Source organism: Lissotriton helveticus, chromosome 10, assembly GCF_964261635.1.
Source record: "Lissotriton helveticus chromosome 10, aLisHel1.1, whole genome shotgun sequence".
Lineage (NCBI taxonomy): Eukaryota > Metazoa > Chordata > Amphibia > Caudata > Salamandridae > Lissotriton > Lissotriton helveticus.
In genome coordinates this window covers 680279562-680306683 of record NC_136071.1, presented here as the reverse complement: position 1 = coordinate 680306683, position 27122 = coordinate 680279562, and the positions used below count along the sequence as shown (strand labels likewise).

Genomic DNA, 27122 nt, shown 5'->3' with positions numbered 1-27122 from the left:
TGACAGTCAGGATGAAGAAACAAAAGACCGAGGAAGGAAGAAAGTGAGAATAAGAATAAAATAAAAGAGGTGGTGGAGATGGGAAGAAGGGGTGGGTAGAGCGAGGAAGGGGGAAATGAAGGTAAGAAAGGGTGCATAGATAAAGCATGAATTGGGGAATGGCTGGAGAGGAGGGGGGAAATGGAGGAGGAGAGATCGTGGCCTGAGAGAAGACTGGTTGACACAGGACATAATAGGAGGGAGGGAGGGAGCGGGTGGAGAATCGAGGATAAAGAGTGATGAAGAGAGTGGGGAATGGAAAGGACGGGTAAAGAGAAAGGAAAGCGTGAGGGAAAGAAAGCATGAGAGGAGCAGAGGAGTGCAGGCGTGAAAGAGACGACGAAGAGGAAAGAGTAGGGGAGAGGCAGGGGAGTATAAAGGGCGATTGTGTGAAGAAAGGCGAAGGGGGGTGGTGACCAAATAAGATGGGAAGAGGGAAGACATTGTTGTAGAAAGCATAAATTAATAATGGCTCATGAAAATTTAAAAAAGGAAGAAAGAGAGGGATAATGGAGAAGTGAGGTGAAGGAAGACACACGGGGAGACACGAAGAACATGTGAAGACTTGACGGATAGTGAACTCGAGTGAACTAGGGAGCCAGCACGGCCAACCATATGGGATGTTCGCCACCAACGCCCTCAATCATCTACCACTGGCAAACACCTAACCCAGGCGTCTGTACTTCCGGTTTCCTTCAGTCGCACGTCGTGGCGTGCTGTGGGGTGGCGGCCCCGCATCCATAGAAAGCTGGAGGCCTGAAGAGCTTGTTGTCTTCGCGGCCGCCCCTTTCCCTCAGATATATGTCTTTTCCCTCTTTTAATAACCTCGCCCACACGAGCCGGCGCGCGAGGCGGTCCCATACATATGCATGGCGCAGCAATATTTAATCGGGCAGGTGGCAGATGCTGACACTTCTATTAGTGTGTTTTGTGAGGTCCCTGTACACTGGGGACTCCGAGGATCACGGATCGGTTCCGCTGACTGCCCCCAGATCTATCCTCAGGCTGGTCTCCGAGGAAGGTGGCGCATTACCAGGTGAGGCTATATTTATTAAAAGGCCCGCACTTCATTTGAGTCACGCTCGGAAGATCAGCTGGGTGCGAAAATAAGTCAGGCTGAACCTTTTGTGAGGATTGTTCAGTTATCGTCTGCACCGAAATCTAAGTGAGTCTCATCACTTTGTGCACTGTGAGACCTTCGTGAGGATTTGCCTTGTTATCGTGCGCACCGGAATCCAAGTGATTCTCATCGACGCTGTGGGCGTGTGCTTTGTGCAGCGTGAGACCTTCGTGAGGATTTGCCTTGTTAACGTGCAACCGGAGTTTAAGTGAGGCACAGTGACACTGTGCGCGTGATCTTCGTGCAGCCTGAGACCTTCGTGTGGAGTACCCGGTGATCGTGCACCCGAAGCTCAAGGAAGTCTCAGTGACGATGTGTGCGTGCGTCCTGTGGCAGCCTGGGATCTTCATAATTGTAGCGGCCCGGACCGGCAGCCCCGGAGGAGCTGAGCAGCCAGCCCGAGCCCACAGTTGCCAATTCACAAGGATTGCATTGGAGGCCCGGCCGCTGGGAGAGGAGAGTGAGTTTGCGACCCCCCAGGTAACGTGTGTCGACTCCTGGGGCGTGGTGTGGGGTTGGAGGGAGACGCTCTCTGCCTCTCTCTCATTCCAGCAGCGCGAGCCTCTGCTTCGGCTCGTATCGCGGCCCGTATTGCCAAGGGAGTGGGGGGCAACTGTTGAGATGCTGACTGCAAGTCAGAAGGCACAGTGATCGGTACCTGAGTGTACTATGCATTATTCAATTTCTGCATAACAGGGTTCCTGACTGTCGTATTACACATTGCATCATATCTGTATAACAGAGTACCTGATTAGAGTATTACGCATTGCATTACTCCTGCATAATGAACTACCTGATTAGTGTATGACATGTAATTATTTCTGCATAATTAACTACCTGATTGTCGTATGACACATTGCATTGTTTCTGCATAACGAACTACCTGATTAGCGTATTGCGCATTCCATTATTCCTGCCTAACAAATTACCTCATTAGTGTATTACGCATTGCCTTATTTCTGCATAACGACGTACCTGGTGGTTGTATTATGCATTGCATTATTTTTTACCTTACAAAGTGCCTGATTGTTGCATTACGCATTGCATTCGTTTTACATTGCAGAGTGTCTGATTGCTGCGTAACACCTTACATTATTTTTACATTGCAAAAGTGTCTGATTCTAGCATTAGGAACTGTGTAACAGGATATTAGGCTTACAGGAGAATGTTTAGAAGAGCTCATTAATACTGCCAGAACTTACAAGGGCTGGCTGGCCTTACAAACGGCCAGGAGAAATAGTACACATACTCATATGTTGGATTTATATTGTGTGGTCTTATCTTATATCTTTTTATATCAAGTTTATACTCGTTTTTATAAAATTTGTGTGGAGTCCATTTGTGGTGTCATCATAGGGTTGCTGTGAGCGTTGTTGCAAATACTTTACACATTTGCCTTGAAGATAAGCCTGGCTGCTTGTGCCAAGCTACCAAGGGGGTGAGCGGGGCTATCTCAGAAGGCGATCTTCCTTTCCCTGACGTGGAACCACGGGTCCCTATTTGGCCTAAGGTACGTACCTCAGCCAACCGGGGATCCCGGGTCTAACACAAATACTGACTGACTGACTGATTGATCACATGCTTTGCAGAACAGGTCTGCAAAGAAGGGTATACCTCAGTAAAAAAGACAAGGCAGAAAACTGAGAATTAGGTTGATGATGGAGAAACCTCCCAAGGTGAGAGAAGCATTGTATTTTTTTCTTTTAAAAAAAAAAAGAACAACCCTGTTTTGGTATTTTTTTTTTAAAGATTGCTGTTTGCTACATGCATTGTCAGGAGCCACCGTGACAGCTGTACCTGCCAGTGCCTTTATAAATGACTGCCTGCTTGGCGGTCATTTATGAATTTGGCTGGTGGTCTGTCAGTCATGGGGACAGAGTAATTAATTCCTTCCCCATGGAGGAATTGCGGGCCGCCTGCCGTTCCATAAATCGGGATCTCTGTCTCTTACGAGAAAATACGCTGCATTTGAATATGGCCTAATGTAAAGTGTAAGTTTGCAAGTGGCCATCTGGTGTGTCGATCGGCAAATGCTCCACAAGTTAGCAGATTAAAGATTTGTGCAGGGATTTAGTTGGATGAGTGCTATCACGTTTGCAAAACAGGAAGGAAAAGGAGTGTTGACAGCAACTAATATCAGTGAGAGTTGAAAGCCTTACAGGTGACTGATGAGACAACATCTGCTATAAAAAGATCAACCTAAAGATAGTAGAAACTCACACTCTGTAAGCCAAAATTCAATATGTTCACCAAAAGCAATTGAAAATCAAGCCTGAATTTTTTACTTCAACAAATATGTACCTCTCTGGGCAAGAATTTCAAGTCCTTTCTTAGTTCTCATCATCTTTTTCTTAATAGTTTCATCTCTTTCCTCAGCTTCTTCCTTTTCTTTTTCTTGCTCATTAGCCTTCTTTTTGGCTTCCTCTTCTGTATAATTTAGTTCAAGCACCATAACCTTTACATTATGTGTCACACCTTGCTCTTCAAGAGTTTTCTCTGCAAGTATAAAAGTAATAAAGCATCAAGTTAATCAAATTCATTTTTGAAAATTATCTACTGAATAATATTTAGAGTTCCTATTCAGATGTGAACGAAGTCATCCAAGAGTCAGTGGTAAGAAGGAATACATGCTATCCAATTCAAATCACCCACAGACTCTTCTTGAGAAAGCAAATGTGGCAAATTCATAAGTGAACCTAATCTCTCAACAGCAGAGGAATTTCAGACACTATTGGTAAGCCTTTATTCATATTCGAGTATGTTCACATTTAAAACTTCAAATTTGAACTTTAAGAAAACTACAGTACCTAGTTGTGAATGTTAAAGTTGTGAATGTTCCCCCACATATTTGTGAGACTGTAATGATACACAAAATGTGTGAAGTGAAGAAATAGTACATAACTCAATCGTTTAACAATGTCACTAAAATGCTATGCAACGCAGATTGTGTGTATTTCATGTAAATTGCACCAATAAAATGTCTGTGCTGCTAACATCTGCAGCTTCCAGATAGGACTGAAAAATCTTTTTCTTACCAATACATCATAACTTTTATGTCTCGCCTATAGACAGATTTTAGATGCCTGTAGCACAAAGCATCTTGATCGTACCAAAAACCTAAAGTGGGATTAGGCTTATTAGTTGATTTTGCAGTTACATTTACTTGCTTTATATTAGTTGGCTTACCTTATTTTACTTGTGCTTGTCCCTCCCCTGCACCATCTTTACCATCCAATTGTTTGACTGCCTTGTCTCCTTCCACACTCACGCGCCACCATGTCCTTGGATCTTCAGTCCCACTTCTCCTGGGCCAGTTTTGGCCAACCTCCTCTCTTACAGCTGTAGAAGGTTAAGCTGAACATCCAGGTCCTTGAGCTCCCTCACTGAAGTGGAGCTCTTCTCACTCCCAGATGTGGAGGCATGACTTGAACAAACTGTGGGGGTCGGACTCTCAGTGTTCCCCTAACCTTCCTCATCGAGGAGATTTCCGAGATCATCCTCATCCCCACTGTCAGGGGTAATCGCATTAGCAAGTTGGGCCTGAACTCTCATGGCTTCTTCCCAGGCTCCGAGGGCCTTTTCCAAGTCCTCTTTCTTGGCACTGACCCCCAGACTTATTTTTGTGTTCAAGCACAGCACCATCAGATTCTTGATTTTGAGTGTGGGCAAGATGGCCAAGTTGGTTTCCATATTTTCCATCCTTTGGAGAGTCAGCAAAATCTTTACCAAACCTTTTGTAACTTTGTCAAACATTTGTGAACTTTACTGCAAGTTGGCAAACTCCTGGAAAACTGTGCCTTTGATACACCGAACTTGGCAAAAATAGTTTGAAAAATGTTCTCGCCGTCCACTTGGCAGATTTTCAACGGTTACCAACTTATTAATTACCTGGTACACCTAAACACAATTTCTGGATCCCACCGCTAGGAACCAATGTGAGGTTTGTGGTGTATTATATGGTGTGCTTGTGCAACCTCACCATGTAATACATTCTCAAAACCATTTTGGGTCCAGTCAGGCTCGTTTGTAAATCCCTTGCTAAACCCTGGGTAGTTGCGGCTTCGAGCAACAATGTTACTCAAAGGAATTAGTTTAAAGCATTTACAAGCACCCAAGAACGAAATAGGAAAGTCATACAGCACGAAAGTAATCCAACACAGATTTATACATATAAATATTTTATCCGTTTTAGACACCAAGATGAGCAAATTCGACTAAAGGATTACGGAGATATAGATTTTTCAGTAAAACGTAAATCTCCATTGGTTAGTCCAAATTACCAACACGCACTGGTACCAATAAAGTTTGGGATCTCTTGAAAAATTTTAAAGAGTTGTGTTTGGCTACTCCAGCCGGTAACTGGGGGGCCAGTTCTGACAGGGCGAAGGTCACGGTTGTCAGCAAGGAGTATTTGGAATTTGGACAGTGATCTGGTCACCAAAGCAGTCTTGAGTCCAGGTCCAAACTTTACATCAAAACCACCATAGACTTCAATGAAGTGGTCTTGAATCTGGGGATGCAGCATGCAGAAGAGGCTGAAAGATGCCTCAGGGGCTGTGTGGTCAACAGAGGCCCTCTGGGGTTACTCCCCGGCCCACAGGTATGGTGGGGCAACTTTGCCACAGAGGTTGGAGTCCCTCGAAGTTCTCTTTGAGCTGTAGAAGCTCAGGAATGGCTGGGCTACTGATCCCCGGTCACAGCTGGCCCAGCAGTATCTTTTGGTGAAAGCTAGGCAACCAAATTACAATCTGGGGTCAAGAAGACAGGGGTCCACCTTTTGAGTCTTAAGTGGAGGTCTTCTTGGCTGAACGGCAGCGGTCAGCTGCGATTCCTTTGGGGATGGCCACTGGCTGCCTAGGACAGGCGACTTTAGCTTTTATGGCCCTGGAACAAGGTGCCAGCCGACTGAACCTTGGAGTCATTACTTTGGCCTTTGACTCGGCAGTGACTTTTCCATGAGCCATGTGTAGGAACAACAGGAGTAAACCCATAGACCACGTTGGGATGGGTGTGTAGTATAAACAATAACAATTCCCACCTTCAGCACTTGCACCTTCACCTTCACTAATTGTATGTATCACCATTCACCAAGTGCATCCGGGTTGTCACATGATTTCCTCTGTACAGTGCTGTTTAACTGTATTGCCATGTGAAACACCCTTCTTCGAATTGGTGAATAACAAGCTTTTAAACTTTTCGAGCCTCCTTGTCTCTTGTTCGTGTAATGCTGATTGCATACATCGTTTAACTGCCTTAAACGGACACCTGTTGGGAATTGTTATTGTTTATATTATTTTCCATGAGCCAGGCATCACAGCCACAGTCCTTTCTTTACTAGCCAGAGCAGCAAAGAGGTGCAGTAGAGTGGTTGGTGCAGCCTCTCTTTCCCGTTCCTGGGGTCAGAAGGCAGTCCTTCAGTTATCTCTCCAGTCCAGATGTTATCTGAGGTTGAGGGTGCCATATTTAAGAAAGTTCCCGGGGGGGGCGGTTAATACCCAATGGGCAACCAGGATCCCTTGCGCCCTAGGATGACCTCCGTCTATATGTGGCATCTGGCAATTCCTGAGTGCACTATCCTGTCCACTCCCAAAATGTCTGAACCCTTCCCTGGATGTTATGAGCTTGGTAGCCCACCCTAGAGGTGAGGCTCCCAATGGACTACACACCCATGGAAAACAATGGTTTGGCAGCTGGTTTTCCCTCTGTGTTCCCGTTGCCAGCCCGTCTGACTAAACAGAAGGGCAGCACTACTCGAGTGTGATCGCCATTTGCCCACCAAAGGCGGATTACCCTTTGAAGCGGGCCTTTAGGCCAACACCCTGTGTGACTTCCTGCAAAGGAGTGTTAACACCTCAATCTCTGGCAGGACTATTTTTCCTGAGCTTTGGAGTCATCACACTACTCCCTCAAAGGGCAGAAGCTGTTTGATGGCCAGCGACTTCAAAACGCCACCAGATAAACTGAGCAACAGGGCGGCAACTTTCTAAGAGTTGATGTTCCTTAAAAGTGCCATTCAACTTGACTTGCTTTTTAAGTAACAAGGGGGACCCAACAGATAGCTAAGTACCATGGGTATAACAACGTTATAGTGAACAAAACGGTTCTTAGCTTATTTCGAAATCAACACACAAATGCTGTATAGAGACACAATGGAAAACTATACGTGTTATAAAATTTCCAAACCCAGCCGGGAAAGGATTTTATTTTATAAAGAAGCAATGTTCAATTCAGTAATACATTCGTAATCACAAGACACAAGCCTGTGTCGTACATGAAAAGAAGGAAACAGAAAGATAGCATAAGGGTGAACGGGGTGTCTATCAGGCAAAGAGCGAGAGCAAAGACAGGGTACTGTTTATAGGTAAAAAATCAATCACAGTATCGCCTGGAGTGGAACATAAACAATCTTATTGCTCAATGTTATAAATATGAAACCACTCATGGGTGTCGACGTTTCGATCCCTATTGCTCGAAAAGATACATGGGATCATCATCAGGACATTTATAATGAACAAAACATGCCTGATTGTAAAAGAAGCCTGTTCAGGAGAGACGAAGAGAAAAGATATATTTTTTAAAAAAAACAACTCAAGAGTAGTTTGCAGACGCATGTCACATATGTATCGAAATCGCAGTGTGTGACCAAGTGCATGGTGAATGTGACTTCTTCAAAAATAAAGTTACAGCATTTTCAAGTTCCTCGGAATCGCAGTGGCGTGCGTGAAATGACGTGATTGTGTACCATTTAAGCAATGGGCTACTTGGTATGGGGATTGTGACTAGGAAGTGTCAATGATAGGACAGTGGCGTGGAGTGAGGTCAAGGGTGACCTTTACTTCGAGTGTGGTGGGCCGTGTGATAACCTCGGGGCCAGCCTGCTAGTGCCAGAGTCAAATTGGAATGCCCACGTTTTTTTTAAAAAAAGGAATAGCGCAGATCATGATTACATAAATAATGAGGCTAACCGCAGATAACGTACCAAGAAGAGAAATGACTAGGCGGTTTCTTCGGGGGTCCGGACGCAATAGGTGAGGCAGGATACTTACACCGTATTGGTCGTTTCTAAACGCGAGGGTGGCGCTGAAAACAGAAAAGCGCATTTAGTAACCGAGAGGCGCATTTAATAACGGGCTGCGGGAGAGGTCTGTGACTAAGAGCAGCGACGGTAAAGCTTACCTCAAAACGGCAAATCAGCCGGAGTTTATTTTGAACAGAATAAATTAAAATTTATGTGTAGGTATCATGGACCGTACACATGGGATCCCAACAATGGGGATTTGGACGCTGCAAGGTAAAGAATAAGGAGTACATCAGTAGCGGCCAACGGGCGGGTCATAGCAAAACAATTCAGGCGCTCAACAATTACTTACTCAGTCCCGATGAGGACTCGTCTTCCCGTGGCTCCTCGGTCGATGCCGAATGCAAGTCAGTGGACTGCAGGAGCACGCCGAGATCATAGCACGCCGCGCAGGTCACATGACCTTCAACACGGGTGCCAAGCCTTAAGGGTGGTGCTGTCTAATTTGGGGGCCATTTTGTAATGGCTAAATAAGGGGCAGGGGTGCCAGTGAAAACAAAGTGATGGTGCCAAGGTGAAATTTAGAAACGGTGAATAAGTAATAAATAAAAACGCGTTACCACACAACCAGTCAGTAAATTCACTTCCAGGAGATCATATTTATATTTACAGTTCGCCATGGTGTCATGGAGTATCCATTGTGCAGCGTTAAACCGAGGGGTTTAGGTCAATACTGTGTTATCTCATGAATTCTTCGTTCATTGTTCAATCAGAGTAGCGTAGTCCAGTCCTCACTTCGATTGAGCCCAGTCCGAATAGTATTGAATTGAATGATGGATTTCAATTCTTCACGGTTTAGCAACTGCTGTAGGTTGCCGCCCCTCTGTGGTAGTTTGACAGATTTCAGGACTGTCCATTGGAGGTCATCCGCTGTATGCTTCATACTGGCATAGTGTTCAACAAGGGGTGCATTTGGAGTGCCACACCTAATGCGGCTTCGATGCTGACTTATTCTGGTCCTTATTTTTTGGGTTGTTTGGCCCACATACATTCGCGGGCACGTCACAACCTTTTCCCCAATCTCTGATAGAATTCGTAAAACAATTTTACGTCACTGGCCAACCTTGAATGCAGGGCAACTGGCCTTTGATAAACCCCTATTTGCCTTCAAGAAAAGCAGAAATATAAAAGATCATTTGGTACGAGCAGCCTTGCCTGCGCAACCCCCGACAGGTACAATTGAGTCTAGCTGGGGCCTGCCACCAATTAGGGGTCATGTGAAATGTGGGAATTGTATTGTTTGTAATCTGACACTTGAGGGGTGCACATTTAGTCACAATAACATCACAGTTGATTTAAAAGACTTCACAAATTGTAATAGTCACAATTTGATTTATGCGATTCTTTGTCCGTGCCCGCGAATGTATGTGGGCCAAACAACCCAAAAAATAAGGACCAGAATAAGTCAGCATCCATGACACCATGGCGAACTGTAAATATAAATATGATCTCCTGGAAGTGAATTTACTGACTGGTTGTGTGGTAACGCGTTTTTATTTATTACTTATTCACCGTTTCTAAATTTCACCTTGGCACCATCACTTTGTTTTCACTGGCACCCCTGCCCCTTATTTAGCCATTACAAAATGGCCCCCAAATTAGACAGCACCACCCTTAAGGCTTGGCACCCGTGTTGAAGGTCATGTGACCTGCGCGGCGTGCTATGATCTCGGCGTGCTCCTGCAGTCCACTGACTTGCATTCGGCATCGACCGAGGAGCCACGGGAAGACGAGTCCTCATCGGGACTGAGTAAGTAATTGTTGAGCGCCTGAATTGTTTTGCTATGACCCGCCCGTTGGCCGCTACTGATGTACTCCTTATTCTTTACCTTGCAGCGTCCAAATCCCCATTGTTGGGATCCCATGTGTACGGTCCATGATACCTACACATAAATTTTAATTTATTCTGTTCAAAATAAACTCCGGCTGATTTGCCGTTTTGAGGTAAGCTTTACCGTCGCTGCTCTTAGTCACAGACCTCTCCCGCAGCCCGTTATTAAATGCGCCTCTCGGTTACTAAATGCGCTTTTCTGTTTTCAGCGCCACCCTCGCGTTTAGAAACGACCAATACGGTGTAAGTATCCTGCCTCACCTATTGCGTCCGGACCCCCGAAGAAACCGCCTAGTCATTTCTCTTCTTGGTACGTTATCTGCGGTTAGCCTCATTATTTATGTAATCATGATCTGCGCTATTCCTTTTTTTAAAAAAAACGTGGGCATTCCAATTTGACTCTGGCACTAGCAGGCTGGCCCCGAGGTTATCACACGGCCCACCACACTCGAAGTAAAGGTCACCCTTGACCTCACTCCACGCCACTATCCTATCATTGACACTTCCTAGTCACAATCCCCATACCAAGTAGCCCATTGCTTAAATGGTACACAATCACGTCATTTCACGCACGCCACTGCGATTCCGAGGAACTTGAAAATGCTGTAACTTTATTTTTGAAGAAGTCACATTCACCATGCACTTGGTCACACACTGCGATTTCGATACATATGTGACATGCGTCTGCAAACTACTCTTGAGTTGTTTTTTTAAAAAAATATATCTTTTCTCTTCGTCTCTCCTGAACAGGCTTCTTTTACAATCAGGCATGTTTTGTTCATTATAAATGTCCTGATGATGATCCCATGTATCTTTTCGAGCAATAGGGATCGAAACGTCGACACCCATGAGTGGTTTCATATTTATAACATTGAGCAATAAGATTGTTTATGTTCCACTCCAGGCGATACTGTGATTGATTTTTTACCTATAAACAGTACCCTGTCTTTGCTCTCGCTCTTTGCCTGATAGACACCCCGTTCACCCTTATGCTATCTTTCTGTTTCCTTCTTTTCATGTACGACACAGGCTTGTGTCTTGTGATTACGAATGTATTACTGAATTGAACATTGCTTCTTTATAAAATAAAATCCTTTCCCGGCTGGGTTTGGAAATTTTATAACACGTATAGTTTTCCATTGTGTCTCTATACAGCATTTGTGTGTTGATTTCGAAATAAGCTAAGAACCGTTTTGTTCACTATAACATTCAACTTGACTTGGGCATGAAGTCAGGTTTACTGCCACAATTAATTTGATACTGGAGCCGCGTAATTTACGCTCCACCTTCTATACATCATGTATATGCATTTACATGTGATTCATATTTTCAATGGGTCGAACGTTCTTTGATCTGCGCTCCACTCTAACAAGAATTGTAGTAGGTTATCACTTCTTAGCCTGTTGTGAAGTTATACTAGATTGAATGATAATCAATGTAACTGCATTTACAGAATGTACTTACACTTAAAAATAATCGTTTGATTGCTAAGGATGAATAATACTGCAATGTATTTCCATTTTGATGCTCGTGTTAACTTAGCTTGACTCTGGGCGTTAGATGAGTATTTCACATTTTAAGTTTACCAGTGTCTTGTTTCTCTTTCCTCTGCATGTGGGTTATCAGGTTCCTTGTTAGCTAGAGAAAGGTTTACTGTTATGTATTAGACTGATAGTGAGGCCTGGGAAGAGAATGCTGGCAGCAGACATGAAGAGATGACAGTGAAAGGAGCCTCCTGTACCCGACATACTAGGAAGATGCAACTCTCAAGGACAGAAGTGTACCTAAATGTGTGAGAGTGGGAATGTGGGGAGTCGATCAGTTCTCGGCAAATGTCGCCACTGGTTTGGTCTTGGACTGTGGGAGCAAGATATGGATTTTTTGGAACCTTTGGTTGTATTTTTAATTAGTGTTACATAGTTACAGACAGTCTCTACCCTGACTTAGAAGATAGCATGTGAAGCATCTTAAGTTCATTGTATTCTCAATGTACTTGCAATGTTCGCTCCCTTTCAACACTTCAAGTCAACAACCAAATGTCCATAAAATCAGTGGGGAATTCTATTTGATGATTTCACTAAGGGATTAAGGGTTAAAGGTCTATCATGGAAGAGCGATCAGAGGACTGTTTGTCATGGAAGTCTAGTGCGCTAGAATAACCGGGAAGAAATCTGTAATCGCCATAGCCCAGTCAATGCCCTCAAAATCTAAGGCCCAGTTTGGAAGATCAGTGGCATTGCAACCAGTTTGAAGGAGTTTGCGGTAGCTGAGAATTGAGTATAATCCAAAAAGGGGAAATATAAGCACCTTTGTGTCTCAATTTGGTCTTGGGTTACGGGTGGAGATTAGCATGCACATTCAGAAGAATGTAATATGTTGGCAGAACAAGCTATTAGTGAAGATCCTTCGGTATGCAAAATACTAGTGATGAGCAGAAAATGAAGCAGAAGCAGCTTAAGGAGAAGTTTGTTGGCCCAGACCAAATTGGCTCAGAAGGGATTTTAGAATGGGTCTTATGTGGGAAATGTTAGTGGAATGCAAGGAGTAGGATACACATCTGAAGAGAGCCTGTGTATGGCGGAAGTGCTGGTTCACAAGGCAGAGGTTGTGGAGGTCCTATTGACCCAAGTACAGGGACTGATGTTGCGACATTGAAGAAATCAAATCCATGACATTATTATTGTAAGAAGTTTGGGCATTGGTAATGGGAATGCTGCTTGAATCACAATAAGGGGCTAAATTACAATCAAGTGTCAAACTTAATTTACCTGCTAATACAGAATGTTAACTCTGTGCAAATGCTGAATAACCAAATACAGAGAATGAAAAAACCTAATACGTCTTTAGCCCCAATGATGCAGGTTGCCCAAGCCCAGGAATGTGGAGAATCCTAGATTTAACTTTAAGTTCCTCAGGCAATTTGAAACCTTTTTTCAAACTAATGCACACCACTCCCCATCTGTTCTATTGCTTTCCTCACTCCTACCACCTGGCTTTATCCGTTATTATTTATTTTTATGTTTTATTTTTAACATAGTCTTTGAAGAAACCATGCCTGCTGATGTGTTGCTCCCCTACACTCTCCGGCTGCAGTGACTACACTCTTTGCGCCAGAAACCGCTACCCTTTCCTCAGTTGCAACCCTCATCAATTCTTTTTTCTTTTCTGATGGGCTCCAAAAGCTGCAATTTGCTACCACTCCTTTCATTAGGATGACCTTTTCTGCATTTTTGTTTTAAGCTACCACTACAAGATAGCCGTCCATCGTCTTGGAATGGCAAAATAAGTGAGACAAAAGTGCCTGCAGCATCATGATGCATATTTGCATAAATGTGCAAGCCTGTTTATGCAGGCATGTGTGTATATCTTCATGCTGTGGTGATTTGTTGCTTTCAATGATGCTGTTACTCATCTGAAAATTTGAGTATTTTCTTTCCTCATGCGATAAAGCACTGGCAAAAATCAAAAGATTGGATAATGAAAGCTGATAGCTATTAGTTTTGAGAATGCTTGTTATTTGTAGCCATTTTTCGTTACAGTTTTCAGAAAAGGACAGACTGTTGTATATCTTGAATGGTCAACTTTCCTATTTAGTAGAGACTATGCTACAAACGGTCATGGCATTCAGCTTGTTTAAATTGTAGCATATTTATTACAATCTTAACATTGCCTTTTCTTCTTTGTGAGGCAATCAAATACATTTTGAATACTTGTGCATTTAAACGTCAGACAGAAAAAGTCACTAAATTAAAATGAGAATTTCAATGTAATCTCCTCCTCTGAGGTACACCCTACTTCATTGATTGGGCATCGTGCAAATGAGGTAACTGAAGAAAAATGACAATGCGATCCATGCTTCAGTTTTCTTTGCAAAATATATTTATTATCTTAGGTGTTTTGTAGGATGCCACACATTTCCCTGCAAGCTGATTCAATCGTTTTTCGAACTTGGAGCAATAGCTACCTGTACAAAACACCACCTCAAGACAGATTAGAAGCATGTTTTTTATTCAACTGTATAAAATACATATATTGTTGAAGTGTGGTTCAAGCCTAAAGGGGTTTGCATTTCACTTGGTAGGAAAGCGAAAGTTTTATAATAATACAAGAGAGTTAAATATCACATAAGAAATACAATGATTTCAATCAAACAAACCTACCAATTTCAAGTTGTTTTCGATTTATTATGATTTTTATATGATGTTCTGAAAGTCCATACATCTGTGCTATCCTGTGAAAACGGGCAATATAATACAGGAAATTAGCAGAGAATAACTTTATTGTGTTGATAACATTAATTACAAATTGAAAATTTGCAAACGTGGAATCTGGTTTATTAACAACAGTTGCATAAATGCCATCAGTATCAATGATAACTCAGCATCCTTTCATGCATGCAATATTTGTGAGCTCTGAGTGCTACAACTAACTGAGCATCAACGAGTAGACGCAGATTAAGTGTGTCTCGACAGTGAAAATAGAGACCACCTATTGACTGAAGGAGGGAGGCTTAAAGGATACTCAAAGAACAAGTGATTGTCCCTAACCTATCAACATAGTACTAGTGGTGCCAGGTGATCTAGAAAATGGAGAATGTTAAATAAACACTCTTATTTGACCTTGAGCCAGTAGAGCATAGAAACCCAACTTCTGGGTGGTGGCGGGCACTGCGTAGGTGAAGGGGCCAGGTAGGTTCTTTCCATTAGAAAATGTGTAGCCAAATAGTGAAATAGGGCAGAGTTATCCCTTAATTTGATACAAGCAAAACAAAATATTCCCATGGTGTGTCAAGCAAGCCTGCCCCCCCACGTAAGAGTCTTTGGGGTGCATTGCCATTACAAGCAGATTCAGAGACAACATAGCGCATTTTTCAGATATTTTCTTATTAATAATTAAAAAAAATTGAAAAAGACTACAGGGGATACAGGCAGTTCACAAAAAAGAATATCACTAGGAAAACCATCTTTCATACAATATTACTACAGTACTACATTTCCCTTCAAGCCCACTACTATGAGAGACCCGATTAAAGGTTAGGAGGCAGAATCTCATTAGAACAAGCAGGGTTTAAACATACAAAACTGACCACACCTCATAACCTCAGGCAATAGACCTAGTTTACAGGCTCATGCAACAGGGCTCTCTCTCAGGTTATGTCACCCATCAAAGCTTGACCTGTGAGCGGGTCAGAATAATCTTTCAGGTTAGAGTCTCAAACAAAAGTTGTGATTATTATTCTTCTGTCAGATTTAATATGTGGAACTGTAATATTTCTACACCCAAACATCAGCTTGACAGTAAAAAACACATATGCGTTAAATTAACAAAATAAAAACAAAGCCCCAAATTGAAAGCACCCATTTTTTTTAGGTACTTAATCATTGGCAAGCTTACTGCCACCCAGTTCCAGTTTTTATTTTTGTGAAATTCAAGGACTGTGATAAAGACAGTACGGTTTGAGAGCATCCCGACCTTTTAAATAAATGACTAAAGACAAAGTACTGACAAAATAGTTACAGCCAATTTAACCATTATGCTTATGTTGTATTTAATATCTTAATCACCAAACATGTGATCACAGATCTACATTTCTGATGGAAGGAAAGTTTTCAGAATTCCAGAGGCAATAGGTTCAAAGAATAAGTATACTGTTAATTCTTGCACCAAAGGTGTACCAGGCGGGGGGGGGGGGGGGGATATTGGGTTTCAGGTTCACCGAGCCTTGTGTCAGAGACTTATGACCAAAGACTGTACAGCTGACAGTGAAAGGCCAGATGTTCCTTGGAACTGTTTTATTGGTCGCAAGCTCTACAAAACCCATGCACTGACCAAAATGTTAGGGACTAATTTGTTGTGTACACTGGACTATTGTATGGCCTTTACTGCAAGCACTATGGGGCCCTCCTTTCTAATGTATACAGCAAACATGCTTAAAATAGCATTGTTCTACAGTCTGTGTTATGTATAATGAAATATATATATATATATATATATATATATAAATAAAAAAAGGAGTATGTTACTTGCACTGTAAGCATCTATTCGTATTGTGTTGTGCCGCAGATTCACATGCTATTCATATTCCTGCCATCTAGCGTTGGGAACCGGACTCTGATAGTTGTTTTTCCTCGCAATTTTTTTTCGGCATTGTGCGTAGTCTCTCCTCCCCCTCAAGGTAACGCGCATGTTCAACGGCTCCTTTGTTTGATAATGTTTTTTCCCTTTGCCATATAGAGTGTGAGGATTAACCCCCAGATGCATCAAGCACCCATTCTGCGAATTCCAATTTGCGAAAAATACCGAATCACAAATTGGAATTCGAATTCGCAGAATGGGATGCATCAAAAAATGCGTTAAAAAAATGCGAATCGCAATCGGCCGCAATCGCCGAATGCGAATTTCGCAAAATCGCACAAAAATCGCAGAATCTCCTGTTTTTCCATCCCGAAATTGCGATTTCGCAATTACCGAAATCGCAAATTGCGAGATCGCAAAAACAGGAAGTCGCATTTTGAGCACAATGATGACATCACAACCAGGAAGTAGGCAGTTCCCTTACTCATTTGGAACACAGAGCTTGAGAGAGGAGGAGGCACAGCACTGAGCTCTAGGAGACACACCCTGCAGCCCCACAACAGAACATACATCCAACACCAGAATGTCCCAGAATGCAGCAGGAGCCAGTGAAACTGGCAGGAAAAGAAAAATCAAGTTTTCCGAACAGGAGCTGGAATTCTTAATTGAGGGAGTCAGCAGGGACCATGACAAGCTTTTTGGGAAGCTATCCAGGAAGGTGCCCGAGGCTGACAAAAGGCGCATTTGGCTGCGCATCAGGGCGAAGGTAAACGTCGTAGGAGTGACCCAGCGGTCAATCGATGACCTAAAGAAGAGGTGGTATGACCTCAGAGGCCGTGCCAAGGAGCGCATAGCAGAGAGGCTGGGGGAGCAACGGGCCATGGGAGGAGGAGATCCCACAGTTGCCGCCAACACACCGCTCGAGGACCTGGTTGAGGACACCATCAACCCTGCAGCCTGCGTGGGGGTCACTCAGCTGGACACTTCCCGACCCACACTACAATCACAAGGTAAGAGCCATGCAACTGGGACCCCGTCCCCTAACAATGTCCATGCCCCCAGAGCTAGCCATTTGATAACCCCAGTAATGCAGTCCATGCACATCAGTTTCGCCCTATTGCATTGTGGGACCTGTAGTGTGACAATAGTTCCCTGATAGCCACACACAGCCAGAACTGTCAAGTGAAACATATCCCTAAAGCCAGTCAGGGAATGCAAGCCTGCATGCATGTTGCAACATCCCATGTGCAAGATTCATATCATTAATCATGCACCCATTGACATCACAGGTGCTGCAGAAGCAGAGACCACAGACAGCGAGGCACTCCATATCGAGGAGACCCCAGAGGAGACGGAGGGAGAGAGTCATCCTGCCCCACAACCTGGACCGTCACACACACCTGCACCTGCACCAGTACCACCACCTCCCCATGCGGATAGGGCCACCCCTACAGCCACAGGAGGAGTGCAACCACCCCAGGCGTCACGCATGGCAGTGGAACAGGCCCCACCACCACCCAGGAGGCAGACACACCGCACAGCCACTGTGCGGTCGCAGGCAAGCGGCCGGTTGAGGCAGCAGCGCAACGTGGCCACACGAGCAGACAGGCAGCAACAGGCCCAAGATCCAGGGCTAGGGATCGAACACCGGATGCTAGCTGTGCACCGCTAGCAGGCATAGCACATGGCAGCCATGCAGCTGCAGCTGTACAAGACTGCACGCAATGTCAATCAGCTCACCGAAAGTGTGCAGGAGTTAACGGCTGCAGTGAAGGAGAACAGCCAACTGATGGTGGCGCAGCTGGACATCACCCGCCGCGACACCGCCAGCTGCTGACCCAGCTATCAGCATATACCCGGTCGAACCACCTGAAAGGGAATGCAACATCCCAACTGTCATGCCGGTCTCTGGCAATGCAAATCCAAATGGTGCAATGCTGCCAGGATGTTGCAAGGGCCCTGGAGCAGGTCACCACCGCAGTCCAAAACCAACAGGTGTGTGGCCATGGCCATGCAAGGGGGGGTGGGGTGATGATGCAAGTGAGGGCACATCCAGCCTGAGCAGCCTGTCTGTGCCGGTGGTACCAGAACTGCGCCGCAGTACCAGGCCCAGTGCAGCATCACGGCTGGACACTGCCGACGTGGATTTGGAGAGGCGACAGGGTGCATCCGGCAGGAGGTGCCAGTGAATGACTGAACATTAGCAGCAGTGCCATGCTGATGTACCAAGCACGCCTGCTCTGCATTCAAGAGGCTGTATGACGCAATACAGTAGTTATGTTGTTTGAAAAACCAAAAAAGTTATAGATCTTGTTCAACAAAGAATAAGAATTTATTTTGAACGCAAATCTTACTCATGTCATTATTTCATGTGGCAGGCATGAGTGCAGTGTTGTGTGAGGGTTATGGGTGCACTAGAAATAGTTCAGTGTGATGTTGTTGCGGCGCCTGTGTCCTTCTGCAGGATTCTCCCCGCGTGCATGATGCACATGTGCAGGTGGCCGGTTGTCCCCCTCCGACTCACTACCAGAGATCTCCACAGGTATCCTCCGCTCGGTAGCAATATTGTGGAGTATGGCACACACGGCCACGATGCGGCAGCAGACCTCAGGCTGGTATTTGAGGGCCCCACCAGTCTTGTGTAGGATGCAGAATCGGCTCTAACATCCCAAATGTCTGCTCAATGACATTTCTTGTGTGAATGTGCGCAGCATTGTAACGCCATTCCTGTGGTGTAGCAGGGTTGAGGTATGGGGTGAGGAGGTACTCACGGAGGCCGTAGGCGCTGTCACCTGAAGGATAGGAGCAGAGGGTCAGTACCTGTTATGCGCAGCTACATGGCCTTGACATACTGTATGTGGGCATGTCAACTTACCTAGGAGATGTCCTTCGCCAAAGCCACCCCTGGCCAAGCGGGTGTGTATGCCGCTGTGCCTGAAGATGAATGAATCATGCGTGCTCCCCAGGTATTGGGCCACTATGTCGGTGAGGATTGTCTTTGCATTGCAAACCATCTGGATGTTGAGTGAGTGGTAGGACTTGCGGTTCCGGTACATGTATTCTGTCTCAGCGGGTGGGCAGATGTGGATGTGGGTACAGTCAATGCAGCCAATTACATGGGGGAATTGCGCGGTGTTATAGAAGTGAAGCTTTGTTTGGTTTAAGTCCTGTTGAGTGGTTGGGAAGGTTATGTAGTGGTGTATCCGGGTCAGCATGGCGTCCAGGAAACTCTGAAGGCAGCGTGACAGTGTGCTCTGGGAGATCCCCCCTGCATATGCAACTATCCCCTGGAAGCTTCCGGAGGCCGGGAGGTGCAGGCAGCACAGGACCTGGACATGGATGGATGGATGGATGGGTTTTTATATAGCGCAATATCACCGCCAGGTCTCAAAGCGCTTTGCATTGGGAACCCGTCCTGGTTTTTCCCTGTGAGATAGCCCCTACTGGGTATCCCCAAGGTGAAAGCCAGGCATCCCGCCGCAGGGGGCCGTTGTGGAGATTAAGCAAGCTATTGCCCAGAGTTGCAGAGTGTGAACCTGTGATTCGAGTAGGCACCGAAGCGAGAATTACCGAGTCCGTGGACATTTTGGGCTCAAGACCCTGCCGCGTCGGGAATTGAACCCTGGTCCCGGGCCTGATCTCAGCGTCCGGGTCTGCCTCCTCTAACCAGTGAGCCACACTTCTCCACATGGGTGGGCACGGCATTGGTCCTCCTTGTTGGGTGCTGCATCAGGGGGTCAAGGTCTCTGATGAGCTTCTTTATCATTGCCCCATTCAGCCTGCATTTGGAGTAGATCTCCTCTTCAGTCTGGCCCAGGAGTGTTATTCACAGCCAGAAGATGCGCTCCTGGATCCTGCGTTGGTTCCGGGCTGCAGCCTGGAGCCTCAGCCGCCTTGCCACGATGTAGAGACCTGGCATAGTGAATGTCCTCATGCTCCTACTGTGTCTCCTTAAGTGTGTTTGTTTAACCCCGCACCTGTTTGTTTGAATTTTTTTATTTTTTTTTACCAATTGAACTTCATGGTTACCACCTGGTTTGACTTCTCCTTAAATTGCGACTCGCATTTAGCGATTTTGGTGTTTTTCGCAATTTGCGATGTTTGATGAATTGATTTCGCAAATTAATTTGCAGAATAAGTGGAAAATCACTGTTACAGAATCGTAAAGGGGGTTCCACATTGATTCTGCCAATTTATGTTTGCGAATTCGCAATTTGGTGTTTTTTTTGCTTCATGAATTGCGGGAGCGGAAATTGCGATCGCAATAGCTGTTTCGCAGCTATTGCGATCGCAATTTGGGTTGATGAATCTATGCCATAGTCTGTTAAGTTAGCTTTACTGTTGAACATGCAGTATTTTTGTGTATATTTGTCACCATCTAATACCCACTGGGGTGGGGGGATGCATGTGAATCTGCAGCACTACACACTAAGAATAGATTCTTACAGGGTAAGTAACACACTCCATTTGTAGCATGTGTTGGTTGCAGATTCACAAAAAAATTGTATTTGACATTTATGAAGAGGTTCAAATGGTGGCCCCATGAGTCTTGTTAACACATTGTTTAAGTTCCATGTAGGTACAGGTGGTGTACGAGGTGGAATGACTCTTTTTAATCCTTACATAAAGGTTTAGATGATAGGAGTGTGGAAAAGGGTTTGCTGCTTCCTGTTTTGTAGAGATGCTGCAATGACTGCTAAATGTGGGCATATGGAGGTGTATGCTAACTGGGGATTTTTCCAAATGTAACGAGTAATTAAGTAGTTGTTGTTCTGTTGGAGAGGATGGATTAATATTGACGCACAATAGTGAAAAAAACATTTCCATTTAGCAGCATAGCATGCCCTTGTGGTTGGTCTTCTGACCCCCTTAAAAATATCCATGTCCTCATTGGAAATGTTTGTACTCTTTTTGACGCAAATGCCAATAAAAAAAGTTAAACCTAAAAATATCCATGCATTCTGGAGATCGATTTAAGTATCCAAGTAACCAATGATTTAATCGATTAAGTTAGGCTTAGTAAGCCTAATATGGCTTAAGGAGCCATATTGTAAGATTAAGCTGTAGAGTGTTGGGCTGTCTCGCCTGCCCCATCTGTGCCGGAGAACGTTTGAATAGTTGGGTAGCTTCTCGTGAGGGACTTGGGCTAGCTCTACTAGTGTTGTGTACCATGGTTGTCGAACCCATGTGGGAGGTAGGAGTATCAAGGTTAAAAAAGTCTTTCTGAGTTCCCCGCCCACTTATGGAATGAGTGGGAGAGGTGAAAAGCGTATGGAAATTTCCCTGACCAGTTCACCCATAGTGCGTTCCTCTTGGATTCAGGGTGTGGGTGTCTGGTTGCGAAGCTTTGGCATTTTGAGTTTTCTACGGTGGCAAACAGCTCTATTGGGGTGCCCCCCGCTGAAAGTATTGATGTAGTAATTGAGTGTGTATTTCCCACTCTTGAAGTTGTTGCTGTGTCCTGCTTAGCATGTCCGCAAAAGAGTTGTCCTATTCTAGTTTGTTTTGTGCTAGGAGGTGGACTTTGTGACTGTTTGCCCATTTCCATATGGTCTGTTCTAGGCGTGACAGTTGAATGAAATGGATCCCTCCCTGTTTCTGAATGTAATACATTGTGGTCATATTGTCTGCTTCTAGAAGGACATTTTCTCCTGTTATGTTTGGTAGGAATGCTTTGCGAGCCATACAAATGGCTAATAGTTCCAACATGTTGATGTGTTATGTCTGTTGTTGTGTGGTCCAGTGTCCCTTCCTTTCAGTATGTTTGAGATGTTCCACCATGTAGTGTCAGATGGACCTTCGGTGAAAACAACGCTAGATCGTCAATGTTGCCCCCACTTGTGACCAGCGGGATGCTAAGTAATCTTGGAAGGGTCTTGTGTCTAGTCTTCCATGAGGCACTATTGCTATGCATGAAGCTATAATCCTTATATGGTGCATTACCATTTTGGCTGATAGGCAACGATGTGGTTGAAAAAGTTCCAGTTGGTTCTGGAAATTGAGAACACTGTGTGGAGTGTGGTATACCGTCCCCGATTCTGAATTAAGTGTCGCTCCAAGACATGGTTGTGTTTGGAGCGGTTGAAGATTGGATTTTGTTGCACTAATTGTGAAGACCAATTTGTGTAACAGGTTGGCTGTGCTTTACGGTGTCTTTTAGACATTTGACTTTGGTTGGACTCTTGATCAGCCAATCTTCTAAATATGGTAATACATGTATGTTTTCCCTTCTTACTTTTGCTGCTACAACAGCTAGGTATTTTGTGAACACCCTTAAGGCTCTTGTCACCCAGAATGGTAGCACTTTGAATTGATAGTGACGTCCACTTACCACAAACCGTAGGTACTTGTGATGTGGCTGGTAGAATGGGATGTGGAAGTGTGAGTCTTTCAGATCTAACACAGTAACGAAATCGCCCTAGTCTAGTGACGGTATCATGTCCTGCAATGTCTTATGGAAGTGTACTGACAGTATGCATTGATCGAACAGGCGTAGGTCTAGGATGGGTCGTAGTGAGTCATCCTTTTTGTTATGAGAAAGTAAAGGGAGTAAACTCCCTTGTTGAGATGCTTCCTTGGGTCAGGTTCTATGGCCCTTTTTAGTAACAATACCTTTACTTCTTCCTTCAGCAGATGTAGATGCTGTGGTTTTAGTATGTGTCTTTTTGCCACGATATTTGGTGGCTGTTGAGTTGGTTCTAAGCAATATCCCTGCATGATTCTTTGTCGCACCCACAGGTCTGACGCTACATCTGGCCACAAGTTGTGTAATTGTTGCATCTTTATCCTGACTGGTGCTTTGTGACTGGGGAAGAAGTGTAAGCAAGTCACTGTTTAAGTGTAGAAGCCCCCTTATTGGGTGCGCCTCTACCTCTGCCTCTGTTTTTGTATCCACTTCTATAGTGGCCATAGTTTTGCTGGTGGTATTGTTGGTTCTGGTGTTGATATCAGGTGTTGTCATTGGTAGAATGGTTTGCAGCCCCTCTACCTTGATAACAGCGAAAGGCTGCTGCTTCTGAGGTGTGATTTGTAGGCACCCATTCATTTGCCGGTATCAGGTCCCATCTTTTGCGGGCGGTGCGTCGACTCTACGGCTGGACCTGCCGTGAAAACATCAACCAAAGTTTGCCCTGCAAACGAGTCCGCACTCCCAACACAGGTAAGTTGAACTCCAACTATTTATTTTGATGAAGCAAGCATTTTAGTCCGGGTATTTTCCTTGTTTGCTGCCGGACGCGTTTCAAAGATGCTGATCTTTTTTTCAAAGGCACATTAACTCACATCGTTTCTCTCGCCACAGTGCCACTTTGTTCTCTGATGATTAATTACACCTGCTGGTGAGCTCTTGCAAGGCTTCCTGCTTTTATTGCATGATTGTGACTCCGATATGCTCTTGCAATGCGTTGTGGTACTTATTATTATTAACTCTTTGCCCTCGAATGGGTTGCTGTGATTGTCATCATTTTTCAAGGAAATAGCCCCCAGTGGGCTGGCAGACTGAAATTCCTGCTTCTATCACTCTATATCGCTTGGAGATATATAAAGATCACATTATCACCTCCTACCAAAGCAGAAATCCATGGAGGTGACACAATACTGTGTGGATTTGAACAGTTTCAAAATTAACCCTTCCCCATAGGAGAGGTTGTCTCGCATAAACATAATGTCTGTTCTGTATACTTTCAAATAAGGTGTCACATGTTTTGGCACTAATGTACACTTACATACCATCCCAACACTTCAAGCTGAATATTAAGAACTGTGTTAAATAATCATTTTTTATGTAATTATTTACTATGTACGTGTGTGTGTGTGTGTGTGTGTGTTTTTGTGCTGATTGGGCTATAATGATTAGTTAAATCCAACAGCTCTGTAGTAGGGTAACTATCTCCACCCACCATTACAAATGATAATTGTATACAAACAATAATGTCAAATAGTGGTAAATCATCACAAATGAGACTCGAATTAGAGAAATTTAAAATTAAATCGGAGTATTACTTACCAAAAATATTTATGTGGACTATATGCCCCCTTAACAATAAAATGTTATACTCCATCCAGAAAAGTAATAAAGTGTGTGCCCTATAGGAAAAAAAATGTATTTGTCCCTTCGTGTTTTAACATGATCAGTGTGTTAGCCGCACGCGGTCTCGGAAAAGGTCATTTATTTCTAACAAGAATTGCCAAATGGGAAAAATAATTGCAAGTGAGACAGATCACTGACAATGAATGACCTATCGAATCAATGGAAAAACAGTACCTTGGTACCAATACTTTTAATGGTGACCATAACAACTGTAATGGAAAAGAACAAACTATGCAAATAACCATATGTCTGTCTAACAAAACAAATAATTTTAGGGTGTAAACCTACCGGGACTTCAAATCCTTGCCAGAGATATTTAGTTTTGTCTCCAAACTGTTTTTCTTTCCCTGTGATAAACAGATTGAAAACACTTATGAAATTCTAGGGTTTCTAGGACACATAACTAAATAGAGAGATTATAGTCTGATTTTCTATTTAAAAAACAAAAGGTGAATAAAACATTTGATTTGCATTGCTAGGACAGGTTAGATCAGTCAGTCAGTCAAAAATACTTTATTCGATTATTTAAAATCATAAAAGCAAATATGTAACAATTCATTTGTTCCTGTAGATACATCACATGTGTAAATTTAAAAACAGTTAAAAGGTTCACCAGTTAGAAAAATAAACAAATATAAAAACAGTTTGTAAATAACTTAAAAGGGCAAATTTATTCATGCGGATTACAAATAACTGTTCTCTTAACCTTCTTTGCATTGCTAGGACAGGTTAGATCATTTATATTGAGCGCTACTCAACTCAAAGGATGTCTGTGTAGGTCTACAGAGCGGGAGAAGGGTTGTGCTTGTAATGTATGCTTGAACTTGAGAAAAACGTTTCCAGGTGCAGTGGCGCTATGAGAGAAATCCAAAACCAGACGTCAGACCCGATACATTGTTCCTCAGTTTAGCTCAAAATATTTCAATGCTCGTCTCAGCCAGTAAACAAAAAGTTAGAGTATAAATAGCTATGCTTTGACCTAATGACACAATCTGTGCAGAATGCAAAGACTCTTGATGTGGATTCTTGATTACAATGGGAGTCAGCCAAACATGGTCCCGTAGAGTTGTGTAGGGAATTATGCGGCATGGTCCGCGGTGTAATTATGTGGCTAGTAAACATGTGGTATTGAGAATAGTGGAATTATGAGGAGTGGAGTTGTGTGTCATGGAGTGTAATTATATGTAGTGGTATTGTGTGTCGTAGAAAGGCATGTCTTGGAGTGGAGTGGAGTTGAATTATGTGGTGTGGAATGGAATTGTGTGGAGTTGAATTCTGTGACGTGGAATTGTATGGCGTTGAGAAATTCTATTGATTGGAATTACGTGGCATGGTGTGCAGCACATTTATGTGGAGTGTTGCTATGTGCAGTGTAAGTATGTGGTATGGAATGGAGTGAAATTATGTGGAGTGTAAATATGTGGCATGGTGCAGAGTTTAATTGTGTGGAGTGTAATGGAGTGTTAGGAGCTGAATGGAGCTATGCAGACAGAAATTATGTGATGTGGAGTTTAAATATGAAGGCTGGAATAGAATTATATGTATTACAATTATCTGGAGTTGAATTGTGCTGAGTGGAGTGGAATTATGTGGCATGGAGCAGAGTGGAAATATGTGGAGTTCAATTTGTTGGATTGTAAAAATGTGGCGGGAGTGGAATTGTGTGGTGTAGACTTAAAAGATTTTGAAATTTGTTGTGTGCAATGGAATTATGTGGTGTGAATTTATTTGTGTGTTGTGGAATTGTGAGGCACTTATTTGCGTGGTGCTGTGTTGCATTAATATTAAATGCTTGTTGTCTTCACAAGGCAGCTGAGCACGCAGTCTGCATTGGTTGGCTATATTGTCCAGTAGATCTGCCGGTTCATTTCTCGCTAGAGCATACATGGATTGCTGAGTCACGCTTTGTTTAGTCAGCGAACCAGCAGCGTTTATGCAGCTTTTCCTTCTGGCAATATGTTTATTTTAAACGTGCACTAGCATGAGGGACAGAAATCAAGTTATTCTATTCCTCCTGCTAGAGACCATGGCAGCAGCAGCTTTTCTGCACTGATGTTTTCTTGGATGCCCTTTAAATTGCGAGCATTTGCAGGGGCAATAGTTAAAACAAGAAATGAAATGGTTCGTCTGTAGAGGTTTTCAGTTTTCGGTCCAGAAATGGCACGAGGGCAGGTGGGGAGAATAAAGTGAGCAAGGGAAAATAAAAAAAAGACAGGCATTACAGCACGATCTGTGGAGGGGAAGAAGAAGCAACAGGAATGGAGGCGGATGGTAGGAGACTGAGCGAGTGAAAACACAAGCACTCATTTTGAGTGCTCAAAGACAAATAAAATAAAACAAGCATTTGCAATGCAATAGGTCTCGCATTTGCGAGAGTTTGAGCTATTGGCATTGAAATGACTATTTATGCATTTGAAAACCTGCAAGCTGTGCGTAAACAAGCACTTTGTACTTATAGTCCTTGCTTATGAGAAGCAAAGCTGGCAGTCTTTTACTTACAGCCTTGCTTCTCGTAATCAAGGATTAAAGGTACAAAGTGCGTGTTTATGCACCGCTTGCAGGTTTTCACAACAAATGAATAAAAGGCATTGCAATTTACAATGCTAATAGTTTCAACTCTCGCAAATGCGAGACCTATTGCATTGCAAATGCTTGTTTATTATACGTGCACCATAAAAATAACACTTAGCACCAAACATTGTAGTTTGTACAGGACATTAAGAACACCCATAGCTCGGTGCCTGGAAGAGAGAGAAATAAACAGGAGGGGGCGGGAGATGTAGAAAGAAAGAAAATTAGGGACAGATATTAGGAATTGCAGATAAGGACAGAGAGAGAGAGCGGTAATGAGAGACAGGCAGTGCAGGACGAAAGTCAAAGATAGGGAGAA

At 43.8% G+C, this 27122-nt stretch overlaps 1 protein-coding gene across 2 annotated transcripts in view; it reads right to left on the bottom strand.

The window, feature by feature from the left end:
* Positions 1-27122, bottom strand: part of NUB1 (negative regulator of ubiquitin like proteins 1) — a 310162-nt gene that overhangs the window by 189191 nt on the left and 93849 nt on the right. For both annotated transcript variants that reach the window (XM_078663212.1, XM_078663213.1), the window contains exons 4-6: positions 24521-24579; positions 14229-14299; positions 3461-3655 (exon numbers count right to left, since the gene is read on the bottom strand). In XM_078663212.1, coding sequence (XP_078519338.1) covers positions 3461-3655; positions 14229-14299; positions 24521-24579 — 325 coding nt within the window. The remainder of the gene's footprint in view (positions 1-3460; positions 3656-14228; positions 14300-24520; positions 24580-27122) is intronic.